Source organism: Artemia franciscana, chromosome 17, assembly GCF_032884065.1.
Source record: "Artemia franciscana chromosome 17, ASM3288406v1, whole genome shotgun sequence".
Lineage (NCBI taxonomy): Eukaryota > Metazoa > Arthropoda > Branchiopoda > Anostraca > Artemiidae > Artemia > Artemia franciscana.
This window is the reverse complement of record NC_088879.1, coordinates 7,100,043-7,124,291: the sequence shown is the minus strand read 5'-3', so window position 1 is coordinate 7,124,291 and position 24,249 is coordinate 7,100,043. Positions and strand designations below refer to the sequence as shown.

General features: G+C 33.8%; 1 protein-coding gene and 1 long non-coding RNA gene across 5 annotated transcripts in view; one reads left to right on the top strand and one right to left on the bottom strand.

Annotated features, from left to right (window-relative positions):
• Positions 1 to 24,249, bottom strand: part of LOC136037762 (glucose-6-phosphate isomerase-like) — a 130,258-nt gene that overhangs the window by 9,665 nt on the left and 96,344 nt on the right. The window contains exons 1-3 of one of the 4 annotated variants that reach the window (XM_065720568.1): positions 12,608 to 12,795; positions 7,257 to 7,399; positions 5,185 to 5,457 (exon numbers count right to left, since the gene is read on the bottom strand). In XM_065720568.1, coding sequence (XP_065576640.1) covers positions 5,185 to 5,457; positions 7,257 to 7,268 — 285 coding nt within the window. In that variant the 5' untranslated portion in view covers positions 7,269 to 7,399; positions 12,608 to 12,795. Of the gene's footprint in view, positions 1 to 5,184; positions 5,458 to 7,256; positions 7,400 to 12,607; positions 12,796 to 24,249 lie in introns of those variants that run through there. The other 3 variants (XM_065720564.1, XM_065720565.1, XM_065720566.1) reach the window with 3 other exon arrangements.
• Positions 14,814 to 17,545, top strand: LOC136037768 (uncharacterized). Its single transcript, XR_010620036.1, has 2 exons — positions 14,814 to 14,900; positions 17,234 to 17,545. It is a non-coding gene; the product is annotated as an uncharacterized LOC136037768 (long non-coding RNA).

Here is a 24,249-nt window from a genome sequence, read left to right as displayed (position 1 = left end):
AAATTAGTTATAAATTTCTTTAAGTATTTCCAGATAATTCTTTTGATATTTACTTAAAAGTTCGTTATAATGAAAACTAAATTTTTTAAATTGCCAAGTTAATTTATTTGCAGAAAAACCTCTTGATATCAATTTTTGGCTTAAGATTTTACATCTATTTTTAAAATCAATATAATTACTACAAATCCTTGCATAACGAAGTAACTGTGAGAAAAACGCAGAATATGCGATATTTGAGTGTATATTACTTTCAGGGAATGGGAAACGAATCACTTCAAAATCAAAATCATCCGTTTTATTATACATTTTAAAACTTAATTTATTATTATCACAAATATTTACATTTAAATCTAAGAAATGATCTTCATAACCAGCGCCATGACTAGGTTCAAGAGTAAGCTCTGATGGATATATATTTTTAGAAATATCAATGAAATCCTTACAATTTAAGACCAAAATATCATCTAAATATCTTTTATTATTTGACAAAACATGTTTTAAATTATTTGGATTATTCTTATCCATCATATATTTATATTCTAGTTGACTTAAAAACAAGTCAGCTATAAATGGGCTGGCATTCCCCCCCCATGAAAATTCCCACGATTTGCTTGTAAAAATCACCACCAAATCCTATATAAGTATTGTATAAAACAAATTCTAATAACTCAAAAATCATATCCAAGCTGTAACATCTCAAGTTAACTGTGGTATTAAAGCAATTTGTCCATATAGCTTTTTTTATTATAAGTGTCTATTTTTAAGAACCTTTTACTAGATAAGAGGAAAGATTTCTTGATAACAGTTTTTAAATTATCTAACACTACATTAAGTGATAAATTAGTATACATTGTCGCAAAATCGAAAGACTCAATTCTTTTAGCTGAAACCATTGTTAAAGAATCTATCACCTGCAGTGAATTATTAACACTCCAATATGGATTAAAATTCGAAAACTTTTTAATACCAGAACAATTTTGATTTTGGCTCTGCACATTAATTAGTAAAATGAAATTTGCATATTAATTTTTTTTGGCTAAACGGCTTTCTCTTAGTTTTGATCAGACGATTTTGAGAAATAAGGGGTGGGGAAGGAGGCCTAGTTGCCCTCAAATTTTTCGGTTACTTAAAAAGGCAACTAGAACTTTTAATTTTTAACGAAAGTTTTTATTAGTAAAAAATATACGTAACTTAAGAATTAACTTGAGTAACAAACTTTTATGCTCTTATATTTTTTATTATGTGTTTGTCCGCTCGTTTTTATTAGTAAAAAATATACGTAACTTAAGAATTAACTTACGTAACAAACTTTCATAATCTTATATTTTTATTATGTATACGAGGGGGTTTGTACCCTCGCTAATACCTCGCCTTTTACACTAAATCTTAAGTTTTGTCCCAATTCTTTAAGAATGACCCCTGAATCAGAAAGGCCGTGGAATAAGTAGTTGAAATTACTAAAAACACTTAGCATAAAGAGCAAGGTATTTATCTCTTCCTAAATACCTCGCTCTTTATGCTAAAGTATTTTAGAACCCCTCATATGCGTAATAATCTCTGTTAGTTTTAAGTTTTAATGCTACTCTTTACTTTCAGTTGAAAAACTTTTTCGTGTTTATATTTTCATTGTTTTTTTTATAGTAATGCTAGAAAATCCCGCGCCCTTTTCATTGAATTTCTCTTCCCCCATGACATGTTCCTCCAAGAGAAGATCCTCCCACATAGCCTCCTCCCCTCAACCCCACCCCAAATAAAAAAAATCCCCCTGAAAACGTCTGTACACTTCCCAATAACCATTACTGTATGTAAACACTGGACAAAGTTTGTAACTTGCAGCCCCTCCCCCACGGACTGTGGGGGAGTGAGTCATTCCAAAGACATAGTTAATATGGTTTTCGACTATGCGGAACAAAATGGCTATCTCAAAATTTGGATCCGTTGAATTTGGGAAAAAAATGAGCGTGGGAGGGGGCCTAGGTGCCCTCCAATTTTTTGGTCACTTAGAAAAGGCACTAGAACTTTTATTTCCGTTAGAATGAGCCCTCTTGCGAGATTCTTGGACCACTTGGTCAATACGATGACCCCTGGGGAAAAAAACAACAAAAAAAAACAAAAAAACAAATAAACACGCACCCGTGATCTGTCTTCTGGCAAAAAATACGTAATTCCACATTTTTGTAGATAGGAGCTTGAAATTTTTGCTGTAGGGTTTTCTTATACGCTGAACACGATGGTGTGATTTTCGATGACCCCCGGGGAAAAAAAAACAAAAAAAAAACAACAAATAAACACGCACCCGTGATCTGTCTTCTGGCAAAAAATACGAAATTCCACATTTTTGTAGATAAGAGCTTGAAATTTTTTTTAGGGTTTTCTGATACGCTGAATGCGATGGTGGGATTTTGTTAAGATTCTATGACTTTTGGGGGGTGTTTCCCCCTGTTTTCCAAAATAAGGTAAATTTTTTCAGGCTCGTAACTTTTGATGACAAAGATTCAATTTGATGAAACTTATATATCTAGAATCAGCATAAAAATTCGATTCTTTTGATGTATCTTTTAGCATCAAAATTCCGTTTTTTTGAGTTTCATTTACTATTGAGCCGGGTCGCTCCTTATACAGTTCGTTACCAACTAGTATTTAAAAGGATGACATATGCTATGATTATGATTAATTGATATGCTTAGATGATATGCTATGATGAATTTTTTAGGAGAGTCAAAAAACAGAAAAATTTTGTCGACTGTAATCCCTCTGAAGGACGGGACTAATGGAGATAAAGGGATACAAACAGACTAAGGGAGATGAGAGGACTAATGGAGATAAAGGGGTATAAAGTGACTAAGAGTGATGAATGGACTAATGGAGATAAAGGGAGATAAAGATAAATGGATATTCTAAACCAACGTTTTATGGTCTTTTCACAGATATACATTAGATTCAAGTATTCCGAGCGAATTCCAAACAACTTCATTTAATGACGTATATCTCCTTTTTTCGTGCCAAAAAAGGAAAAAAGTATTCTAAGCAAATTGAAAATTAATCCATTTATGGTGTGTCTTCTTGTTCCTTGACAAAAAAAAAAGGAAACCTATTTCAAGTCCCTACGTTATTCCTTCTCTTTTGTCAAAATTGGCGCAAGTATATTTCTGTCTTCATAACTGCACAAGATAGGGAAATTCTGACTCCACTATTCGATTCCTCCTGATGAGTTTACCCACAACACATACTTAACTAATTTTCGACCATTTTCGACCGCATATGTCATCCTTTTAATTATTACAGCCGCAGCTAGGTACACACCTTTCACGTTTGTTACCATGATGTTACATATCCATCACTTGGGCCACTCACGATACTTCGACCCTCTCGTACTACTAATTCCATTTCAGAACTACTTTCTACTTTTTACCTTGTTCGTAAAAGCTCTGGAGATGTTGCCAACCCCTCATTCATTCAATTTTTTCGTATGATTTTGAAGGCTGATTTTTAAAAGAACTGTTTGTTCAATGTATATGTTATGTGAATGTCCCGAAATTGATGAATGTCGACATTCACCTGTGAATGTCCGAAATATTTTTTTGGCTCCTTGGATTTAGTCAGAGTTGCCAGGCAACTTTTTTTTTTTTAGCTTAATACAAGGTTTGATGATGACAGATTAGGTTAGATTAGGTTTGGTTAGGCTAACATATTTTTAACTTATTTCTGATACTTATAACCAAATTTAACCTAAACCAACATAAACTAGTATAATCTTACTTTCTCAAAAACGAAATCTAGAAATCTCAAAGCGAGCATATAAGGCAGCAACATTCAGGCAGGGGGGGATGGTTCGTCCCTGTTCCCCTTTATGGGCGCCCATGGATGAGTCCCATTTCTATAACAAATTGTCTTTACTGTCTAGTACTTATGCTGTGTTGTATTGATACTGCAATAACTCAAGGCAAACTTGTGCTTCCGTCACCCCTCTCCCCCCCTTATGGTCAAATCGTGGAAATCTATAATATATCTAATTTAATCTGGTCTGGTCCCCGATACGCCTGCCAAATTTCATCGTCCTAGCTTATCTGGAAGTGTCCAAACTAACAAAACCGGGACCAACAGACCGACAGAAATTGCAATCGCTATATGTCACTTGGTAAATACCAAGTGCCATAAAAACAGATTTTCTTTACTGTCTAATACACATGCTGTGTTGTATTAATACTGCGTCAAGCCACACTTGTGCTTGCTCTTGTTCGCATATTCTATGCACACCTTCGACCTCACTCTAGCATGCTTAAGGGCAGGGGAAGGATTATGTGAATGCTGGTTAAAACACGTAACAATGCAAAAAAAATATATGGAAACGATAGTCCAGAAATATATTCTTAAATGCTTCATTTTTGTTGATCGCGACAAACATACTTAATATAAAAAAGAGTAAAGGATACGGCCCATGACCTTCAAAGTCCAAACTCGCAGTACTGATCTACGTTTCAAGGCCTTTCAGCCAAGAAGTGAAGTGGAGGGCTGGGCCAGCCATACTCCGACCGAGCTTACTGTCACACTACTGACCCCCGTCCCAAACCAAATAGACTGCCACACCAGGAATCGAGCTCCACCCCTCGGACAAAGGAGCAGTCAATATGAATTGTTATTGATAATGCAACATACTTCAAGAGATGTTAGATGGTATAGCCATCAGAACATTAATACAAATTGTAAAAATATATAATACATTTTTTGATCCTATTTGGCGGTCCCCACACCTCGCTGTTATCCCTTATGAGACTTGATTAAAGAATCTGCCTTACCAAGACACAATAATTCCACTAAGTCTACATACAGAATCCTGAACATAGATGTATTCCAGTTCCAGCCAAGAATATGACTTTACGGTACAAAAGGTCTGAAATTCAGTTTTCCCAATATTGATTTAAAAAGGAATTGTTTTTTTTGTAGGCTAAGAAAGAATATAAAGCAATAAGAATTTGACGGCAAGTCAAGGCTTGACCTTGAAGGGTGAAAAGGGTCAAAATTCCGATTTATTAGGACATAGGAGGAGTGTGCGTAGCTGTCGGCCTCAAACGTCTTGGTGCTACAGTGAGTAGTAAATAGTATCTGCAGGTTCAATAAATCAATATCCAAACGATCACGACTCCACCTCAAGTCATATAACTAATATCTGTAAACACCACTTACCAGGTCTGATCCTCCAATTCCGACATTAACAACATCAGTTATTCGTTTTGATGTGTAGGCAACCCATTGGCCATGAATAACTTGGTTTGAAAACTCCTTCATGTGATTTAAAACTCCGTTGACATCTGGTATAACATCTTTCCCGTCGATATGAATTGGGCTATTCGTACGGTTTCTAAGAGCTATGTGAAGAACAGCCCTGTCTTCGGTGAAGTTTATCTTATCACCTCTAAACATCGCTTCATGGCACCTTTCGATATCCCTGGCATGGGCCTAAAATAATTTAATTGTAAACTTTCTAAATTTCTTTAAACTTTCTAAAATACTAAGAGTAAACTTCGAGAAACTACTTGAAAAAAAACTAACTTTCTAAACTAAGTTAACTTCCGAAACTAAAAACAGATTGGATCTATAGGGCATATTTTTCTTAAACTTTCACCATTCTAAAGCTATCAATGATCAGCTCACTCACATTACCTGAAGGAGAAAACACATAGGACAGAGTTTCCTCAGCTTTGAAATAGCCTTATCTGTTCTGCACTACCTATTTAACTGAAACTATCTTCTAGAGATTTATTCCTTCGATGCCATCTGTTGATACCTTCAAGTATAGATTGTTTAAATTGCTAAGGACTAGCAACCTACTGAGCACCCCATTAAAGGTGTGGTTCAGGAAAATTTAATAGTAATAAGAAAAGGTAAAATTGCTTCAAAGCACGGTTATGGCAAATAGCCGAAAATTCAGCTTTTCCCTCATTTCAACCGAAAAATGTACGGAATTTAACTTTCACTATCATAGTGGTATAGGTCAAAGGTGGTATCAACTTGCACGCGTTAAAATTGGCGGTGGAGAAAAAAAACACCAACGCCATCAAGCGTTTGGCTCTTCTTGTTTTTTTTTTTTTTTTCAGTTTAAAAATAAGGCAAAATTAGTGACATTTTCATGACCGGTAAAATTCCTGTAGTTGTCAATTCCTGACAACTATTAAGTTGCCAAGTTATAAAAAACTTTCATGTGATTAAGAACTATTTTAACTTCTGGCATTACATCTTTCCCGTCGGTTATAATTGGGCTGTTTGAACGATTTCTAAGAGATATGAGGAGAATAGCTCTCTCTTCGGTGATCGGTGAATGCTGTATAATCACAGTTCAGTGATGATAGGGAGCCATCGACTGAATTGCATCCCGAATTTGAACGATTTCTAAGAGATATGAGGAGAATAGCTCTCTCTTCGGTGAAGCTGATCGGCGAATGCTGTATAATCACAGTTCAGTGATGATAGGGAGCCATCGACTGAATTGCATCCCGCTTTGTCTTCCATAGTTTTATGGACCAACTCTTGTCAACAACAATTTTAAAGGCATCGACGGAGGGAGCAATGACAGCAGTATCAGGAAGATTGTTACAATGGGCAGTCACTCTACTGGAGAAAAAGTGGTTGTGGACTCCGGTATCTGCCGTCTCCGGGACAACTTCTTAGTATGCCCTCTTGTCCTGAAGGATTCATCCAACTGAAATGGCCTTTGACAGGAGGGGTCATAATTCAAAGCTTATGGGTCATTATAAAACCACCTCTTTGACGCCTGTACGCAAGTCTTGGGAGATTTAGCTTATTCAATCGAGATAGATAGTCAAGATTCTGGAAGATCCATCAACCGCATATGTTTCCCGTCTTTTGACATATTCTATTTTTTGCTGATCATCCCTTGTTTAGGGGTTTTGTAAACACCCCTAAACAATAGACAAACACCCCTAAACCCCTACATCCAAATTCTAGCAATGGTCGCACAAGACCCTTGTACAATCTGGTCATAACTTTGGATGATCTACTGTGTACAGTACGCTTGATTGTGCCAAGGGTCTGGCAAATGCGTTCATTCTCCAAATGCACATTGACTTGTACTTCTGAATGTCAAATAAATAAAAAAAAACTATAAAAAAAAGCATCAAAAATTGTTTATATTCCATTTTGTTACGTTTTTGCGAGTCGGGCAAACATTTTGGAGAGGGGTGGGGGTTCAAACCCTCTGAATACGACCTCGATTAAAAGTTATATGTGGCTTCACTTACGTTGTGTTCCATAGCTATTTTTCGTACAGCGGGGGTTGTTAGAATCTGTTCTTTGGCAGCAGGCAGTTTTACAGCATCATCTCCTGTTTCTTCTCCGAGAGTTATAGCATCTTTATCAAGAATTTCTGTTTGCTGAGCCTCTCCTAAAAAATATAAACAATATCATAAAATTATAAATTACAATTAAATTATTCAATAATATATCAACAGCATCTCTCTTCGGTGAACCTCTGAAAGAGATGCTTCAACATTCCTGGTACGGGCCTACGATAATTAAATCAGCTAATGAAGTTTCTAAATTACTCCGAGAAAATACGAAAAAGTAAACTCCGAGTGGCTTTACTCTTAGTGAGTTAAGTATTCAGTTATCATACGAAAGTAAATAAAGTAGATCTATAGGGTCCACAGAGCCGGTTAAAGAGAGGATGAGGCAAGCTGCCCTGGGCTCTGTGGTTGGGGAGCAACAGTTGGAGGACTGCCCAATTCGGTCAAATTTGTCACACGGTTTGGCATTTTTTGCTTATATTTGAGTCGGCAGGGACGCTCTAATTAATTTTTCCCCGGGCGCCACCAGCCCTTGGAATGGCTCTGAGAATATACAATTTTTAAGGTACCAAGGACACCAAAATGAAGATTTTGTTCGCCCCCTGGCTCCATCATCGGTCTATTCTTACTAGAAAAACAAAATTTTATATAATTTTTCTGTTGGTTGTAATGCACATAAAGAGTGTTTTGATGCGTAAATCTTCACCATTTTAATTTTAAAATGTAAATTTTGAACGTAAATTTAAAACGTAAATTTAAAACGTAAATTTTAACGGAAATCAAGGTATCTGAACATTTTGACGCATCTTTATTTTTTCTTACAAGGACGTGGGGTGAAAAATAACACGCATAAGGGGGCCCACCCTCTAATTATTTTTGATTCTTACTTGTGACACCAGAACTTACTATTCCCACTTGAATGAAACTACTTAAGAAAATATTTGAAGGGTGGTTTGATGCATCTAACACTTATTAAAAAAACAAAACAACAAAAATCAATAAAATATAGATAAAATAAGATGTAAATTTTAACGAAAATCAAGGTATTTTAAAATTTTGACGCATCTTTATTTTTGCTTACACGTGGACGTGGGGTGAAAAATAACACGCATAAGGGGGCCCACCCTCTAATTATTTTTGATTCTTACTTGTGACACCAGAACTTACTATTTCCACTTGAATGAAACTACTTAAGAAAATATTTGAAGGGTGGTTTGATGCATTTAACACTTATTAAAAAAAAACAACAACAAAAATCAATAAAATATAGATAAAATAAGATGTAAATTTTAACGAAAATCAAGGTATTTTAAAATTTTGACGCATCTTTATTTTTGCTTACAAGGACGTGGGGTGAAAAATAACACGCATAAGGGGGCCCACCCTCTAATTATTTCTAATCCATGCTTGTGACACCAAAACTTATTATTTTCACTTAAATGAAACTACTTAAGAAAATATTTGAAGGGTGGTTTGATGCATCTAACACTTAGTAAAAGAAAAACAACAACAAAAATCAATAAAATATAGATAAAATAAGATCATGCCATAAAAATATAAAATTGTGTATTTCTGTGCTTAGGAGACAGAAAATCCGCTGGGTGAGTTCTTAGACATGCAGACGTTAACGATGTGGTCAAACTGTCTAGATTTATGTTTGCTATTAGCTTCTTTGTGGTACCATTAAGCTTAATAAATTGAAATTTTCTTAGCCACTATATAATTCTTCCTGTTGGTTCAGTGAGACAAGATCCTTTTTATCAAACAGTTCGTGGTACCGAACTCTTAGGAGTGACTTGGTTCAATAGTAACAAAAACAATAAAAAATAGAATTTTGATACTAGTAGATACATCAAAAGAATTAGATTTTAATGCTGACTTTAAATATATAAGTCTCATCAAGTTTAGTCTTATCCATCAAAAATTAAGAGCCTGAGAATATCATCCTTATTTTCAAAGCAAGGGGGAAACACCCCCTAAAAGTCATAGAATCCTAATGAAAATTACACCATCAGATTCAGCGTATCAGAAAACTCTACTGTAGAGGTTTCAAGGAGTTTTAGGTACTTTCAAAAGAGGTATTTATTCTAATTAAACCCATTGTGATTTCAGGGGTCATTCTTAAAGAATTGGAACAAAATTCGAACTATGCTGTAAATAGCGATATATTTACGAGAGGCAAACCCCCTCATATACGTAACAATTTCTGATCGTTTTAAGTTTTAATGTTGCTCCTTACTTTCAGTTGAAAAAACTTGTTTTTTTATTTAATACTTCAAAGGACGGTCAATTGTGAAGGACAGAATCTTTCAGCCCCATTTCCCTTCGTAGTAGAATTAGAGTCCACTGTGAAGGCAGGGGCGGATCTAAAGCGAAATCTTGGGAGAGGCTCAGTGTGACAAGGGCGCCAATGAGGAAAATCTTGGAGGAGGGGGCAATCTGACAAAGGTGCCGGTAATTGATCGTACTGACAAATTTATACGAAAAACAAGAGTGAAAAAAGGGAAAGAGGGCACCAGATTTTTTTTTTTGGGGGGGGGGGTCATCTCACCCCCTGAATCTCTCAGTGTATGTAAGGGGGATACGTCTCTTTTCTCTGTTTTTATGGACAAACGAAAACTTCATGATTGTTTGGTGTTTTTCTTTTGTTTATCAAAAGCAAAATGTTTTAGCCCGACTTTTTATGGAGGATGATAGGACGTCCATAGACAAAATTCTTTTACCCTCTCTCTTCAAAAGGTTCCTAAAATTTTTAACTTGATCCCCAGGAAAAAAGCAAAACATGTTGCCACAACAAACTCCATAGAACATTAGAACCCTTCTAATGATATCTTCTGACTGTTTACAATGTTTACGATGAGAAAGACTTGCTTGCCTTGAGGCTTCACATATAAATACTGCTTGCCCTTTTTGGTTTTGTAAAATCAATCAACTTCACATAAAACAGTTTTGATAGATTTGGGTGAGGGTAAAGTGGCAGGCTTATCTTTTACGATTGTAGTAAATTTTTGCTTAAAATTTACAATTTATGACGACTAAATTGTATCTAATTTAGTAATTTAGGTCATTCAAATTTTAGTTATCAATCATAACGACGGGAATTTAGTGGACATTACTCGAATTAAAATCCCTTTCTGTGATATTTCTGTTATTTTCATTTGAAATTTTGACGGCAAAATTGTATTTTTCTTCTTTGCTAGCGAATTGAGCGATTGGTTTATTGTCAAAAAGTTTCATGAAAACATGTATAGGATTTTCAATATAGTCAAGTTTTGGTACCCTTGATAGTACTCCTTTATATCTATACCTAGACCTACAATAGCATGTGCTGGTTTCACAGGCTAAAGCCATTCAAAAGCAAGTTAGTAACTTATTCCAGCTCTAAATGAGCACCTGGAAAAATCTGGGGAAGTTAAGCGTGAGGGATGTGGGAAAACACAGAATTGCAGGCCTCATCCCCCCATTGAATTTAAGGGCCGAGGAGCCTGTAGTTCTAGTTCTGTACAAAACCAGCAAACATCACTTGATACCTTTTCTATGTTCTTCAATAATCGGTTCTGGGGGTAATTTTATTGTAAGCCCTTAAATGGCTAAAAAAAAGCCCTTAGCAACTAAAAGTTTAAAATGTGTTTCTAAAGAAAAGAAACTGGCTGGTGGAGAAAAATTACCGCTTGTAGCAGATCCAGGATTGGTAATAAATGTTTTCAATAGCCTTAATAGTAAAATGGGTACTTGTATGATAAACACCCTAAAGTCTGTTTGTGGGAAAAGTGGTAGAAGGTGGGATGGCGAAAGAATGATGATATAGGGTTGTGGCTTTTTGGCGTATCTTACGTAGCTGACCAAAATGCAATAAACTAAATCAAACTAAATAAACCTCTACGAATGGGGGGGACACCATATTCCCCTAATCTTTTGCTCTTGGTGCTAAAATTTTGCAAGTGCAATGCTGAAATAAATAGTAAATTTGCCAAATAGAGACGGTTGATAATAGCAAATGCTTTACCAGCTGTAACAAATATATTTGCAAATAAATTGGTACTTTTATGTTATAGCGCTTATTTTCAGTTCTTTGGTAAATATTTCGATGTTCATATCACAAGATAAGTTCATGTTACTTTCCTGTTTTATTTATTTATTGTCAAGTCTTTATTTGTTCTAACTAAAGGGTTCTTTTGAGGAAAAAAGGGCGTATTTCAAGGCACCCCCTTTAAAGTGCATTTTTAACTTGTTTTTTTGTATCTCCGTTAAAAAAAAACCTACCCTTCCCCAGCGAAATAAAAATTACAGGATAGTTGACTTACGAATTATATGCCCGTGTTCAGTTCTTTGGTAAATATTTCGATGTTCATATTACAGGATAAGTTCATGTTACTTTTCTGTTTTATTTATTTATTGTCAAGTCTTTATTTGTTCTAACTAAAGGGTTCTTTTGAGGAAAAAAGGGCGTATTTCAAGGCACCCCTTTTAAAGTGGATTTTAAACTGTTTTTGTACACCCGTGAAAAAAAAAACCTGCCCTTCCCCAACCAAAACAAAATTACTGGGTAAATGACTTACGAATTAAATGAACATACCACTTCACGCTTCTTTTATGTTCTTTAAGAATATAATAATCGCTTCTCTTACAAATTCAAATTTAAGTCTTTTTTGAGCCCTTAAAGATGATCCAAAAATTTCTAGTTTTTGGGTATAGAAAAGGCTTAAAACGTTGTTTCCAAACTTACTTTTTACTTTTCAATCCACGAGGATTGATTTATCATGATTAAGTTCGATACAAAATTTGAAAAAAAAATTATTTTTCTATCCGCCATGTTTTGTCTGTCGGCTTTGACATTTTTGACATATTGGTGAGACGACAGTTAATAAAAAGAATAAGAGTAAGAGAATAACATAAAATGAGAAGAATAACAGAATAAGAAGAAAAGATGACAGGTTTGGTTTTAGTTTTCTTGTTCGTTATTCTACTTAATCTCGACAAATCAATGTTACCATTCACAACATATAAATTTACAATTAATAGTAAGCTTGAAACAATTGTTATAACCCATTTTTATACCAAAAACATACAGAATGATATTGTTATTTTCAAGGGTCCTAAAAGGGCTTAAAATCGAATTTGCAAGAAAAGCGATTATATTCAGAAAGAGCACATGAAATGGCATTTACTTATATGTTCACTTTCTTCATATTTACCAGTTCTTCATCCATTAACTCACTGAAAAACCGGTTTAGCTTAGAGTAGAAAAACAAAGACAAGTGACAGAATAGACGGAAAATCCAGAAATTGATATAAATGCAACTTACTAAATAATGGGGATGTTCTCTGCCTAATGTTTGCTTCACAAGAACTCGAATCAGACTAGTACATTATAAGTCTGAACAAAATGAAAAAAAAAACTCTTCCATTCAAACTCTTAACCTGGTTCTTCACAGACTCATTTTTTATTTCATGCTTTAATCTTCACAGCGATCTATTTTATGCAAAAGAATCTGTCTTCAACTTTTGTAATGCTGTTACCAAGTTAACTGACTACATTTCAATTGTCACGATTTTAAACTAAGTAGGTTTATATTTTCTGGCCATAAAAGCATGCGTTTGGGTATAATTCAAGGATTTACGCTGTTGACAGGAGAAAATGCTATGAAAACCATTCTTCCTTCATGGAAACTTATTGTTGTTAAAACATTTTGACTGCAGTTCCACTATATTCTAGCCTTAAGCCCCCTATCGAGCAAAAAAGCCAAAATTATATATTCCTTTACATTCTGCCATGAGTCACTTTTATCTCGAACCTGTAACCGTAGATTGAATGAACAAGGACGAAATAAAAAAAAAAAAAAAAACAGAATAGCACATGAGAACTTTATCCCAATTCATTTGAGGACGACCTGTTTTTCGGTTGGCGTTGGCAAAACGGCCACCCATTGCCTTTTTTGGCCTTGGGTGGTTGGCTGAAGAAGGCAATCTCCACAATCTGTCATCCTTTATGTACAAAACTCATCATAGTCATCTCAATTGGCCAATTTAATATTGGCCTTTCTCTCATTCTAGCCTTAGAAAGCCGAATAGAACTTTATTTTGATCAGATTACTGTTTGAGACAGGGTCAGTCAGGGGGGTGTCCTAAGCAATTCGTATAATACCAGTAACATCATTCCTATACTTTTTAGAATGTAATATTTATCTTGCCTACTAGTCTTGCATTTATAATAAAATAATCAACAAAGTTAGCTGTCTTACAATCATTTGAATAACATGTTAACTTGTGGGCTATTTTATTACTAAACATAATATTGCTTATAGCTAGATTCTTATAGCTAAAAAATTCCATTAGTCTATAAGAGTTACGGCTTTATCTTCTAACACAATATTTGGGGATACTCTGTATCCCCATCTCTACCAATCTTGACATGAAAATCCTCTAATGAACGTAGCATAACACGGACGGTAAAGTTCATGTACTGAGTTACTTTTCAAGGTTTTTAAAAACGGGCTAGCAACCCTGATGTGTTTTTTTTTCTCAAGTGTGTGGTTTTTGATGCGTTTTTTGTGTTTTTTGATGTATTTTTTTGTTTTTTGATGTGTTTTTTTTTCTCAAGCGTGTTTTCACTGAAGCTAATCTTATTGCCTTTCTTAACGAGGCATTTTAACATTCCTGACACGGACCAAGATCCGTAAAAGTCCTGCCCAGCGTGAAGAAATATGAAAACTCAACTATTTTTAAATAATTCCCTATCTTGCAGATTGTTTAGTTACTTGAAGCCCTTCAAAATGAAGTTTTTCCTAATGAGCACTTCAGAAGTCAATTTGGATACTTATACTTCTTCAGTAGATTCTAGTGTCAAAAGCTTTAAATTAAAAAAATAATAATAAGTAAACTTCGAACTCGGAATTACATAAGAATCAATGCTCTGAAATGACGGAAAATTGCCACTGAATAAGTTTTAGAGTTATATAAGTGTATTATTAAACAGAACCAAGTTATAAAATGAAAAGTTTTTTAACATACAGATTTTTTTTGCGAATTCCCCCATATGGCCAAAAAAGTCCGTCGACTAGAAAGTTTCTTCGGGGTGGCCCAAATAAGACTTAAGGGTTTAAAATTACTGTATTCTTTTTATTTTAATTAACGCCCAAATTTCTTACCCGTGAACTCTTAATACCCTGCAAAAACCAAAAAACCATATAACTGAAAACAGAAAGCTGTAATGGGTGGAAAAGTGGGAATTTTCCAGGGAGAATTCTTTCATGGGGGGACTCCAGGGGAGCCCAGCACTGGTGTAGGGCAATCTGATTAAGCAGAGATAAGTAGTACAAGCAGCGAAAAGCGCTGAACGCAATAAAGAAAATTGAATCCGACACTGAATCGAGGTCAGCACAACTCCCACTCCGTGCTTAATTCGTGGTGCTAGATTATTCCCAGAAGGTTCATTCGAGCGAGTCATAAAATGGTAGTACCTTTTTGAGCAGCGTTAGTTATTATAGGTAACGGAAGGACTCTACAGCTAAATAAATTTCTTTTCTTTTTAGCGATGTACAAGCATAGCATATTTGTGCAAAGAATTTTATGGGATATCAATTCCTTTGATCGTTGGGGGTAAGTTGTCGTCGTTCCTATTTCCCTTTGTGAATAATAGTTTTATTTTTGCAATTTTATTTAGTTTACAACTGTTTCTGTATATAAAACCAATTGTCTTTTTTATATGTGTGTATTTGTTCCAAATGCGTAAATAAGTTAAAAACGTGAAAACCTGTGAATCTGTAAAAATCAGAATGACTTGGAACTATGAGAATAGATATAGGCTATAAAAAAGTGAAAAATATGAATGAAAAGTTTTTAAAGTAAATTCTGTTTTTCTGTAGTGTAACTAATGGGAAAGCAGATCGTCCGCGGTGTGGTGGATCGTCCGCGGTTGTGGTCCGCGGTGAGAGGATGTCATAAACAAAGATTTGAGAAAAATGTGAACTTCCTGGGAGTGTGTAAAGAGTGAGGTTTGGATAGATTGGGATGAAGGAGGAGCTTGGCTAGGTGTGCGGGCATAAAGCGGCTTGGTGCTGCGGTGATTTGTTAGTAGTAGTTGTAGTATGACCTTTTCAGTAGTTATAGGTTCTGATCGTTGCTAGGTCTTACAGAGATATCAGCTCATAATAAATTCAATAAATTGGATCGAATGCTTTGATTGGTTGAATTGACATTGAACAATTTAACTGAGATGATTAATTTAATTGAAAATTCACCCGATTGTTGTTTTTTTTTATTTCACAAAGAGAGACAAAACTACAACTGGGCTGTAAAATCTGGCTCGAGCGTTCAGTTTCATAAAATACGTTTGTTTAAGGACCAAACTCAAGCAAACTAATTAATTTGCATAAGAAAGAGTGAAAAGAAAGGAAACGAACTTCACGTTAATTAACGTAAAGTGGTAACATAGCTACGTTTAATTAATTTCGGTAATTAACGAAAATTACTACAACGTCTTTGTTTACCCCCCTAGACGAAAATAAATATGTGACTTGCTTAATACGCCAGCATCATGTAAATTTTTAAGATCATTATCAAGTGATTTCCTATGTTTACACCCTCTTATAGTTTACAACAGATGGTGCTGATCTAACTTAAAGTCAAGTAAATGCACATATTATGATTTTATCCTTAATGAGCGACTTAAAGAGAATGGGAAACTCGGTAAGAGTTGCGCCACCGGCAGTTTGACATGTGGAGATGAGATTCAAAACTACTAGCGCCGCTGACAGTGTAACATCTGGCGCCTTATATAAAATAAAGTAGGAAATTTAAAGGACATTAGATGACTGATATTAGCACTCTACAATGCAACAGGAGCAGCTAAATTTGTTGTTTCGGTAATTATTCTGTATTCTTTGTTATTAATCCTTACTTTGGATCAAAATCAAGTCTGTACAAATTAGTCCGAGGGTTGACTAAGGAAAATCTTGGCTAATTGACTTCAAGCTTTTAGACCTAATGGGAACAAACTTTTTTACTTTATTTATATCAATATTTTAGCTTAAGAGCAATAGATACCTTAAACATCACTTTGTGAACCTCAACGTCGGCTGACTGTCCCAAAGGCAAGGGGTCCATTAGCGAATTCTTATTGAAACTTGTTGAGAATTTGTAATTTGTGTTTATATCATTGATTTTTTTACGTTTATCGTTGCCTTTTATTTTTATGTCTTAATTATATGTCTTTCAAATATATTTATTATTTATATCATCACTTTGATTACCAGGCAATGATTGACGTTCATTACAAGATATACGTTTTATTTTGCTATTTAAGTTATTTGGATTTTTTAGTTTTATTTTGATCCTTTAAATTTAATTTTTTAATTTGGGTCCTAAAACGTTCATAGGGTAGACCAACTTCAATCAGTCAAAATCTTTAAAATTTTGACATTGCATCAACAAATGCAACGAAGAATTGCTTCCAGTTACATATTTGGTGCAGTTCACGAATAATTATAGGGAAACAGGGAAAACTCATGATTACATAACACAAAATTTTATGTCAATGTTTATTAAGGAAAATGTTCTCGCCTCGACTTCGCCATTGGAGAAATTTTCGCTAGCTTTGCATGACATTATTTTATGGCTTATTTAATTATTTGCTTTTTTGGATTTTACCATATTCTTTTTGAATAGTGTCTTTTTTTTCTTTTTTTTTTATAATAAAAAGGAATTTACGAACGATTTTTTGTTAAAATTTGAAGTCGCGAATTTATGAAACTGATATTAGAGCTGTGACAGAGATTTGTATTTTTTTTTTTTTCATTTGTTTCTTGAACATTGTTTATGTTATCCTGTTTTATATTATCCCTACTTTGTGCTTCATAACAATTCCTAGTATGTTAATTTTGCTTGTGGTTTGTTCTACTTACACAACCGATTTTAAAGTTGTTTTCTTATAGCGTGGAGTTGGGGAAGCAGCTAGCGAAAGCAATCGAGCCAGAATTGCAAGACAACAACCCGGTGCTAACTCACGACGCGTCTACGAACGGGCTGATAAACTTTATTAAAGAGCACTATTGATGCCTGGTATAATTTAGTGTTGTACTGTTTGACTATATGCACATCTTTTATTTGTGTTCAATTTTAATTCGAGTTTTGTGTTGACTCGCGAATGTGATTCTTTTAAATTTCTGTGTTGTGATATACATACTTGTAATGTTTGAACGAAGTTAATTTTATATAAAAATTTTTAATATAAAAATTATTAATGATGACTATTTATTTTTTATTTTTTTACAAACGTTATCTATGAGTTAAAGAGACGGACTAGATGGTAACTTAACAGGATTCTATGAATTCTTTTGTAAAGTGTGCTCGGTGCTCCTTTATTATTATTTTTTTTTTTTGGGGGGGGGGTTGGTAACTTTAACATAGTTTTGAGTTATTTCTTATAATTGGTAATATAAATATTTGAGGGCTTTTTTCTGCAATATTCTCGACTATTTTTTTAACTGCAATGAGCTATGGTGTCGTTTAAGCATATATAGATAAATTTCATCAATAAAATTTGTAGCTAAGTCCGTGTCTTTGTTGCAAAATTTGTAACATAGCAAAGTAACAAAATCTATGGCAACTTTGAACTAACGTTGAAGTCGATCTGCCAAGACCAGTGAAAATGAACCATATAGCACCATAAGGGTAAAGATATACTAAAGACATCTATTTCTGGGGATGCTTGAATTATGTAGGTTTTGATGAGATTTATGAAGTCCCTAAATTCCAGGTAGGAGGAGGGGAATCTTAAAATCCAGCTTTTCAACTTTCACTCTAGGGCTAATTGATGTGATCGGCCGCTACGAATGGGGCCGGAACTTGCAATTAGAAATGATCAAAGAGGGAGAGATTAGCGAAACTTCGAAGAGATTAGGGTTGTAAGCCCTTGTATACTTCACGCAGTCAGGATTTGATTGGCTTCCAAGAGAGCTTGACTTCCCAGGCATTTCTTTAAACATAACTATTTTGGTTAGAATTCACTATCTTGCCTAAGGCGTGAATATATACTTTCAGGACTGTGGGACTGCACTACTTCTAATATGAGAAATTGCAAGTCTTAAGACCCAAAAAATTTAAGTTCGTTTGTGTTCCTGGGAGAGGGGAGGGTGGATTGTGCTGTTTTTTAGAGAAATTAAACTGTGTGATTCGTAGTCTTGCTAATGAATGGCTCTACTTTTAGAGAAGACTCAAACTTACAACAGATTTAATTTCAAAAATGTCTACAAAAAGTAGATGGATATGATTCTTGTTCTTGTGAAGCAAACACTAAGGTTGATTTTAATTTCATTTGTAGCATTTCAAATCTGTTTCTATCCATCTATGAAAAGGTTCTTGATTTAAGTTCCAAGCTATCTATACTGCTATATCCAGTGATTGTGTTTAAATAGCGACATCTATAACTCTAATCACGTGATATAAGCAATTAATAGATAAGAGGGCGCGGCTCAAATTACCTGAAACAAAAAGAAAATAAAAACCTTGATACCCAAAAAACACTAGCAAATGAATTACTGATCTGAGCAGTCTGAATTAATTATCTGAGCAGATTGATGTGAAGTCAGGTTACAGTTAAAGGTCCAAAGGCCTGAGTGAGTGGAGGCGGATGAAAAAAAGAACCTGTGACGGGGGTTTGGCGGTGGTCGGTGGTGGTGTGGTAGTTGGCTTTTGGGTACTGAGAGGTATAAACGACCTCGGGGCAAAATACCACTTTTTGTGACCTTTCAATCTCGGGGAAAATTTATCTCTTCTTCTGAGCTGAACAGTAAATTTACAATATTTTTACTTCTCTTTGTTCAAAATTTCTATCTGTTTGATTTCCAGAATTGATTTCAGTTTAACTGCATCCTAGCCTCTTCTCCCACTTATACCTGGATAATAGTCCTAGGTTGGACAATAGAAGCTTACTTATCTTATTGGTTTACATTATTGTGTGTGCTTATTTATCTTTAACAGTGTGAATTTGAAAAATGACACAGCAAACTTTAGCATATAGCCTAAAGCTACGTCTAGAGAAAGGGTTGCGTGGAAGGGGGGGGATGAAGTTAAGCTGAAATATACTTCAGAAATCCACAATCTAATAAAAATTATATAAAGCCAAGCTGATAAAATGTAAAAAATCTAAAAAAAATAGTGGTTAAACAAGAAGAAAGAATATTATACGTCGAAGCTTAAAATTGCAATCAAAAGCAACTCACAGGAAGCATGAAGAAACATGGCAATAGATTGAATATATCACAGTAAATATCACAATACCTATTCACAATAACTCACAAATACCTAATATAAATCACAATACTTGTAGAAATCTAAAAGACAAGCGCTTACTGAAAAGGCAACAAAAATTAGGAGGAGAAAATAAGTAATTTATTGAAAATGATAAATTAATATTAAGGTCCAATATAGTCTATCACCTGTCATAAAATCAGTAAATTTTAGTATATAATTTTAGCTAAGTAAGATATTTTTGGTAAAGGTTTAATATTTTTTGTGTTTTTGATTAAAGTAAAGAGCGAATATGAAAGCTGAAATAGATAAAAATTGTATGAAACAACTAATGTAACCAATGATATAAAATTGAAATAGTGAGAAATAAAATAGAAGACAATAAAAGTGACGCAAAAAATAACAAAACGAAGTCCTAATGTATTTGGCTTCAGATCTGGAATCCTTTATTGAGGGGTTAGAAAGCCTAGCTTGAACAAAACATGAGAAACAAAGAGAGGACACAAAATAAAAACTTAAATAAGTTTAAAAATTTAATTCATTTGCCAAATAAAATAAGTCACATTTTGAAAGCACAATCAGAAGAAACTCACTGAAAGCATGAAGAAAAATGACAATGAACTGAATATATCACAATGCCTAATAAAAATCACGATAACTTATCACAATAACTCACCAATACCTAATGTGAATCATAATATTTGTAGAGGTCTAAAAAACAAGCTCTTTACTGAAAACACAATAAAATATGATTAGGAGGAGAAAATAAGTAATATAACAAAATAATAAAAGTAATTTTAAAAGTTCTAAGTAGTATTTCATCTGTCATAAAAAGAGTAAAATTTCGGTTAAGAAAGATCAGTTTTTGGTAAAGGTCTCGTTTAATTGCGTTTCTTATTGAAGTAAAAAGGGAATATGGAGCCTAAAATTCATTAAAGTTTGATGAAACAATTAATGTAGCTAAAGAGGCAAGATTGATTGCATATGTTTAAAATAATCAATTTAGAAATTTTCAAGGTAGTGAAAAATAAAAGACTACTTGATGCAAAAAAAATAATGATAAAAATCAAAATATTTTGTCTTCAGATCTGGAAGCCTTTATCGAGGGGTTAAAAAGCCTAGCTTAGATAAAACATGAGGGACCAAAGAGAGCACATAAATCCTAACCTAACTAAGAATTCCTTAAGAGAAAAAACAATTAAATGAATCTCATATTTAGACAAAACCTGCATAATAACAAACAAAGTAAAATAATTAGAAAATATAAAACAGGCGTATCAATGAGCAAACTCACACTTAAAAGTATATTTTATTTGGATTTTGTTTTGTCTTTTTGCATAGTATTTGTTCTCCCATTGTTAAGGTTTCAAGTTGTGAAGCCAAAATATTTGCACTTTTATTATTAATTTTAGTATTTCTACTGCTGCTTTCTTGGAATCTGTGTATGAAAAAGTTACTTCAGAATTATCTGCATATTCTAGCAATTATTTTGTCTATGGAAAGATTTTTTTTTATAGCTGGATAATATATCAGAGATTAAAGGTCAAATATTTAAGGCAAAAACTTTATTATATCATTATATTTATTACGTTGTGTCCATCAATTGCGAAAAGAAACGTTGGGTGCTTTGAAACGTCTACTAAATTTATTAGAAAGTGTTGAGTACTCTTTGGTAGTACACTTCCCTTTTTTATATTTTAGAACAAGAAAGGTGACATTTGTAAAGATGCTCTTGGTTCTGAGACTATTAACACTATTTACATATAAAAATTAGTCATAACAATGGAAGTGTGGTTAATCCTTGAATAGCTTGTATATTTACTCGTCACCAGCCAGTATAATTTTTAAGAATACGTCTTATAGCCTAGCTCCACATTCCATTGGTCTTATTTTTACTTGGTTCATTGGTTATATTCATTGGTTAATTCATTTATTCATTAGTTATTCATTGGTAGAACATTTTTTCATTGGTTATGTTTACTCGTCATCAGCCAGTATAATTTTTAATAATACGTCTCATAGCCCAGCTTCACTTTTCATTGGTTTTTCCCAACCGGCACTTTTTGGCTGCTGAAACATGCCTTGTCACAAAAAAGACAACCCTAAGCCTTTTACGCAAGATCAGAAAATTTATTAAGCCTTACATTTATTACAACATTTCATGGACAGGTTGAAAATGCGATTCTTATGGTGTAACTATTGGTATCAAAATTCCGTTTTTTAGAGTTTTGGTTACTATTGAGCCGGGTCGCTCCTTACGACAGTTGGTTACCACGAACTGTTTGACAGGTTGAAAAGCAAAACATTGAAAAGCAAAGCTGGTGAAAGGGAGATTTAAATGAAAAAGGGGAAACAACAGATATAAGAATTTTAGAAATATTCAATATCTTGAAAAAACCGGTTATATTTCATATATATATATATATATATATATATATATATATATATATATATATATATATATATATATATATATATATATATATATATATATATATATATATATATATATATATATATATATATATATATATATATATATATATATATATATATTTTATGGAGTTTTTGAATTTTTATGGACAAAAAGTGTGGTGGATTGAAATAATTACTTTCGCTTATTATTTCGCTTATTTATTTCGCTTCGTAATTGGTGGATAAAATCTATCCTTTGGGGTTTAGGAACAAACTAAGTATTCAAAACTTATCAAGGATAAGTTTAACACTGAATAACTTCTCATTAATAAAACCAGCAGAAGACGCAGAATATTTAAAAGCCCTACTTTTAGCTTAATTTAGAATTAAAGAAAGAACAAATCTGGTGTAACCTCTTCAAAACGAATTGAGCGCTGAGGACTATGTTGTGTACATTGGTAAAATCCACTGACCAAACAAATATATGTCTTGTAAGTTTGGATTGCATTCTATACCTCTGGCGCACGAAAGAATTCTAAACATGGGTTGTGTGTTTGAAGGTTCTGCATATAGATGTTGTTCAGAAAATTTTACTATTCACCTGTTTCGGAATTCAATCAAAAACATGGTTCAGCATAGCAAGACTAACAAAAACGTGATGCAGTTCTAAAAACTTTATTATTTAAAACAAGCTTAGAAATCTTAGAAAAGAGCTTTTCGGGCACAAAAAGACCTCAGATGGATCCAGGGGTTGACGTATTTATTTTTGCGTCCTAAATACCTTTAACAGAAATTTGATAGTGATCTTAGTATCATTAAATGCAAAAAAAAATATATTAATATCAAAAACTGGATAATTCATGGATAATAATTGGGCTAATAAAAAAAATTCTATAATGTAAAAAAAGCGGATTCAGTTTTTCGAGAACGCATACGTTTGAAGCTCCTGCTTCTGATTAAGGCTAATTTGACTAATTAATTTGTCAAATTTGACTATCAATTTGACTAGCTTTTATATTTTTCAGTTTGACTTTTGAAGCTTCTGATTAAGGTCATCTTCAATCACTATTATATTGAAAAAAAAGTTCCTGAAATTTTTTTCAATTTTTTTTAGTCGAATTCTAAAACAATTATATGAACCAGTCCTGACTTATTTGACCAATTATTTGGACCAACCTGTCTTAAACCAATCGACGAACCAAAACAGATAAATCCAAATACAGACCATGATTTTTTTTTTCCAGTCAAGAATGTTTTAATGAAAACGGTAAAACTACTTGCAAATCCCTTGTTCAATTTGACATCCCTTTACAAAAACAAGATTTGAAGGAAAGTCAGGTCAAGCCCTAGGAATGACGCATGGACGGATAATGGATAAGACATATCTATTAACAAATGAACTAATATCATTTTCATACAATCCTAATAAGAGGGAGTTGACGCCAGAATTGCCTCTCACTCAATTTGACAATGTCTTGGCTTTTTCTAAAATTACCCATGACTTGATGCCCACAACTGTTCCCTTTTAATTCAAATTATACCCGGTAGTTTCCTATTTTCTGTAATACTAGTCTCAGACGAATGTTCACTAGACCAGTATCTGCTACTTCATAGCAAATTAATTATCGTTTAATTACCAAATATAAGTACAAATCAACAGGAATGTACTCGGAGAGATGATTTGAGCCCCAACCGCTCGCGCCCCACACAAAAATCCTAAATTTCTAGGGACTCCTTACTCAGAAGAACAAATTAATTTTTTCTATTGACCCGCACCAAAAAAAAATTAATATGAAAAATGGGGTGCATGCGTCAGTAAAATATTTCTCTAGACACCACATTAGTAAAACATTTATATAACAACAATTGCAAATCAAAATATAGACAACTTACGTCCTTCGTCTTTTCCAGAAACTAAGGTATTGCGGAATTGGCATTGGTGATAGTCGCTCAACAAAATCTTGAATTTTGAGACATGGCAGAATGTCAAGGAATGTCAAAGACATGGCATGCAGCATGTCGTTCTGTAATGCAATCTTTGCCTCTGACATCAAATGGGCGGACTCCCGTTCGATTTCTTTTGTCCAGGACTTGAGCCATTGTACCCCATTTTCTCGCTGTAAAAGAATGTGTGTTATGTCTGTCTGTCTGTCTGTCTGCATTTGACGTCTGAATTATTTCATCATATACCAATTCAAAAACGAATGTATTCAAAGCCGAAGTAGCTGAGCTGGTAAAGCGTTATGTTCCGGGTTCTAGGTCCGAGAGGTTGCAGGTTCGAACC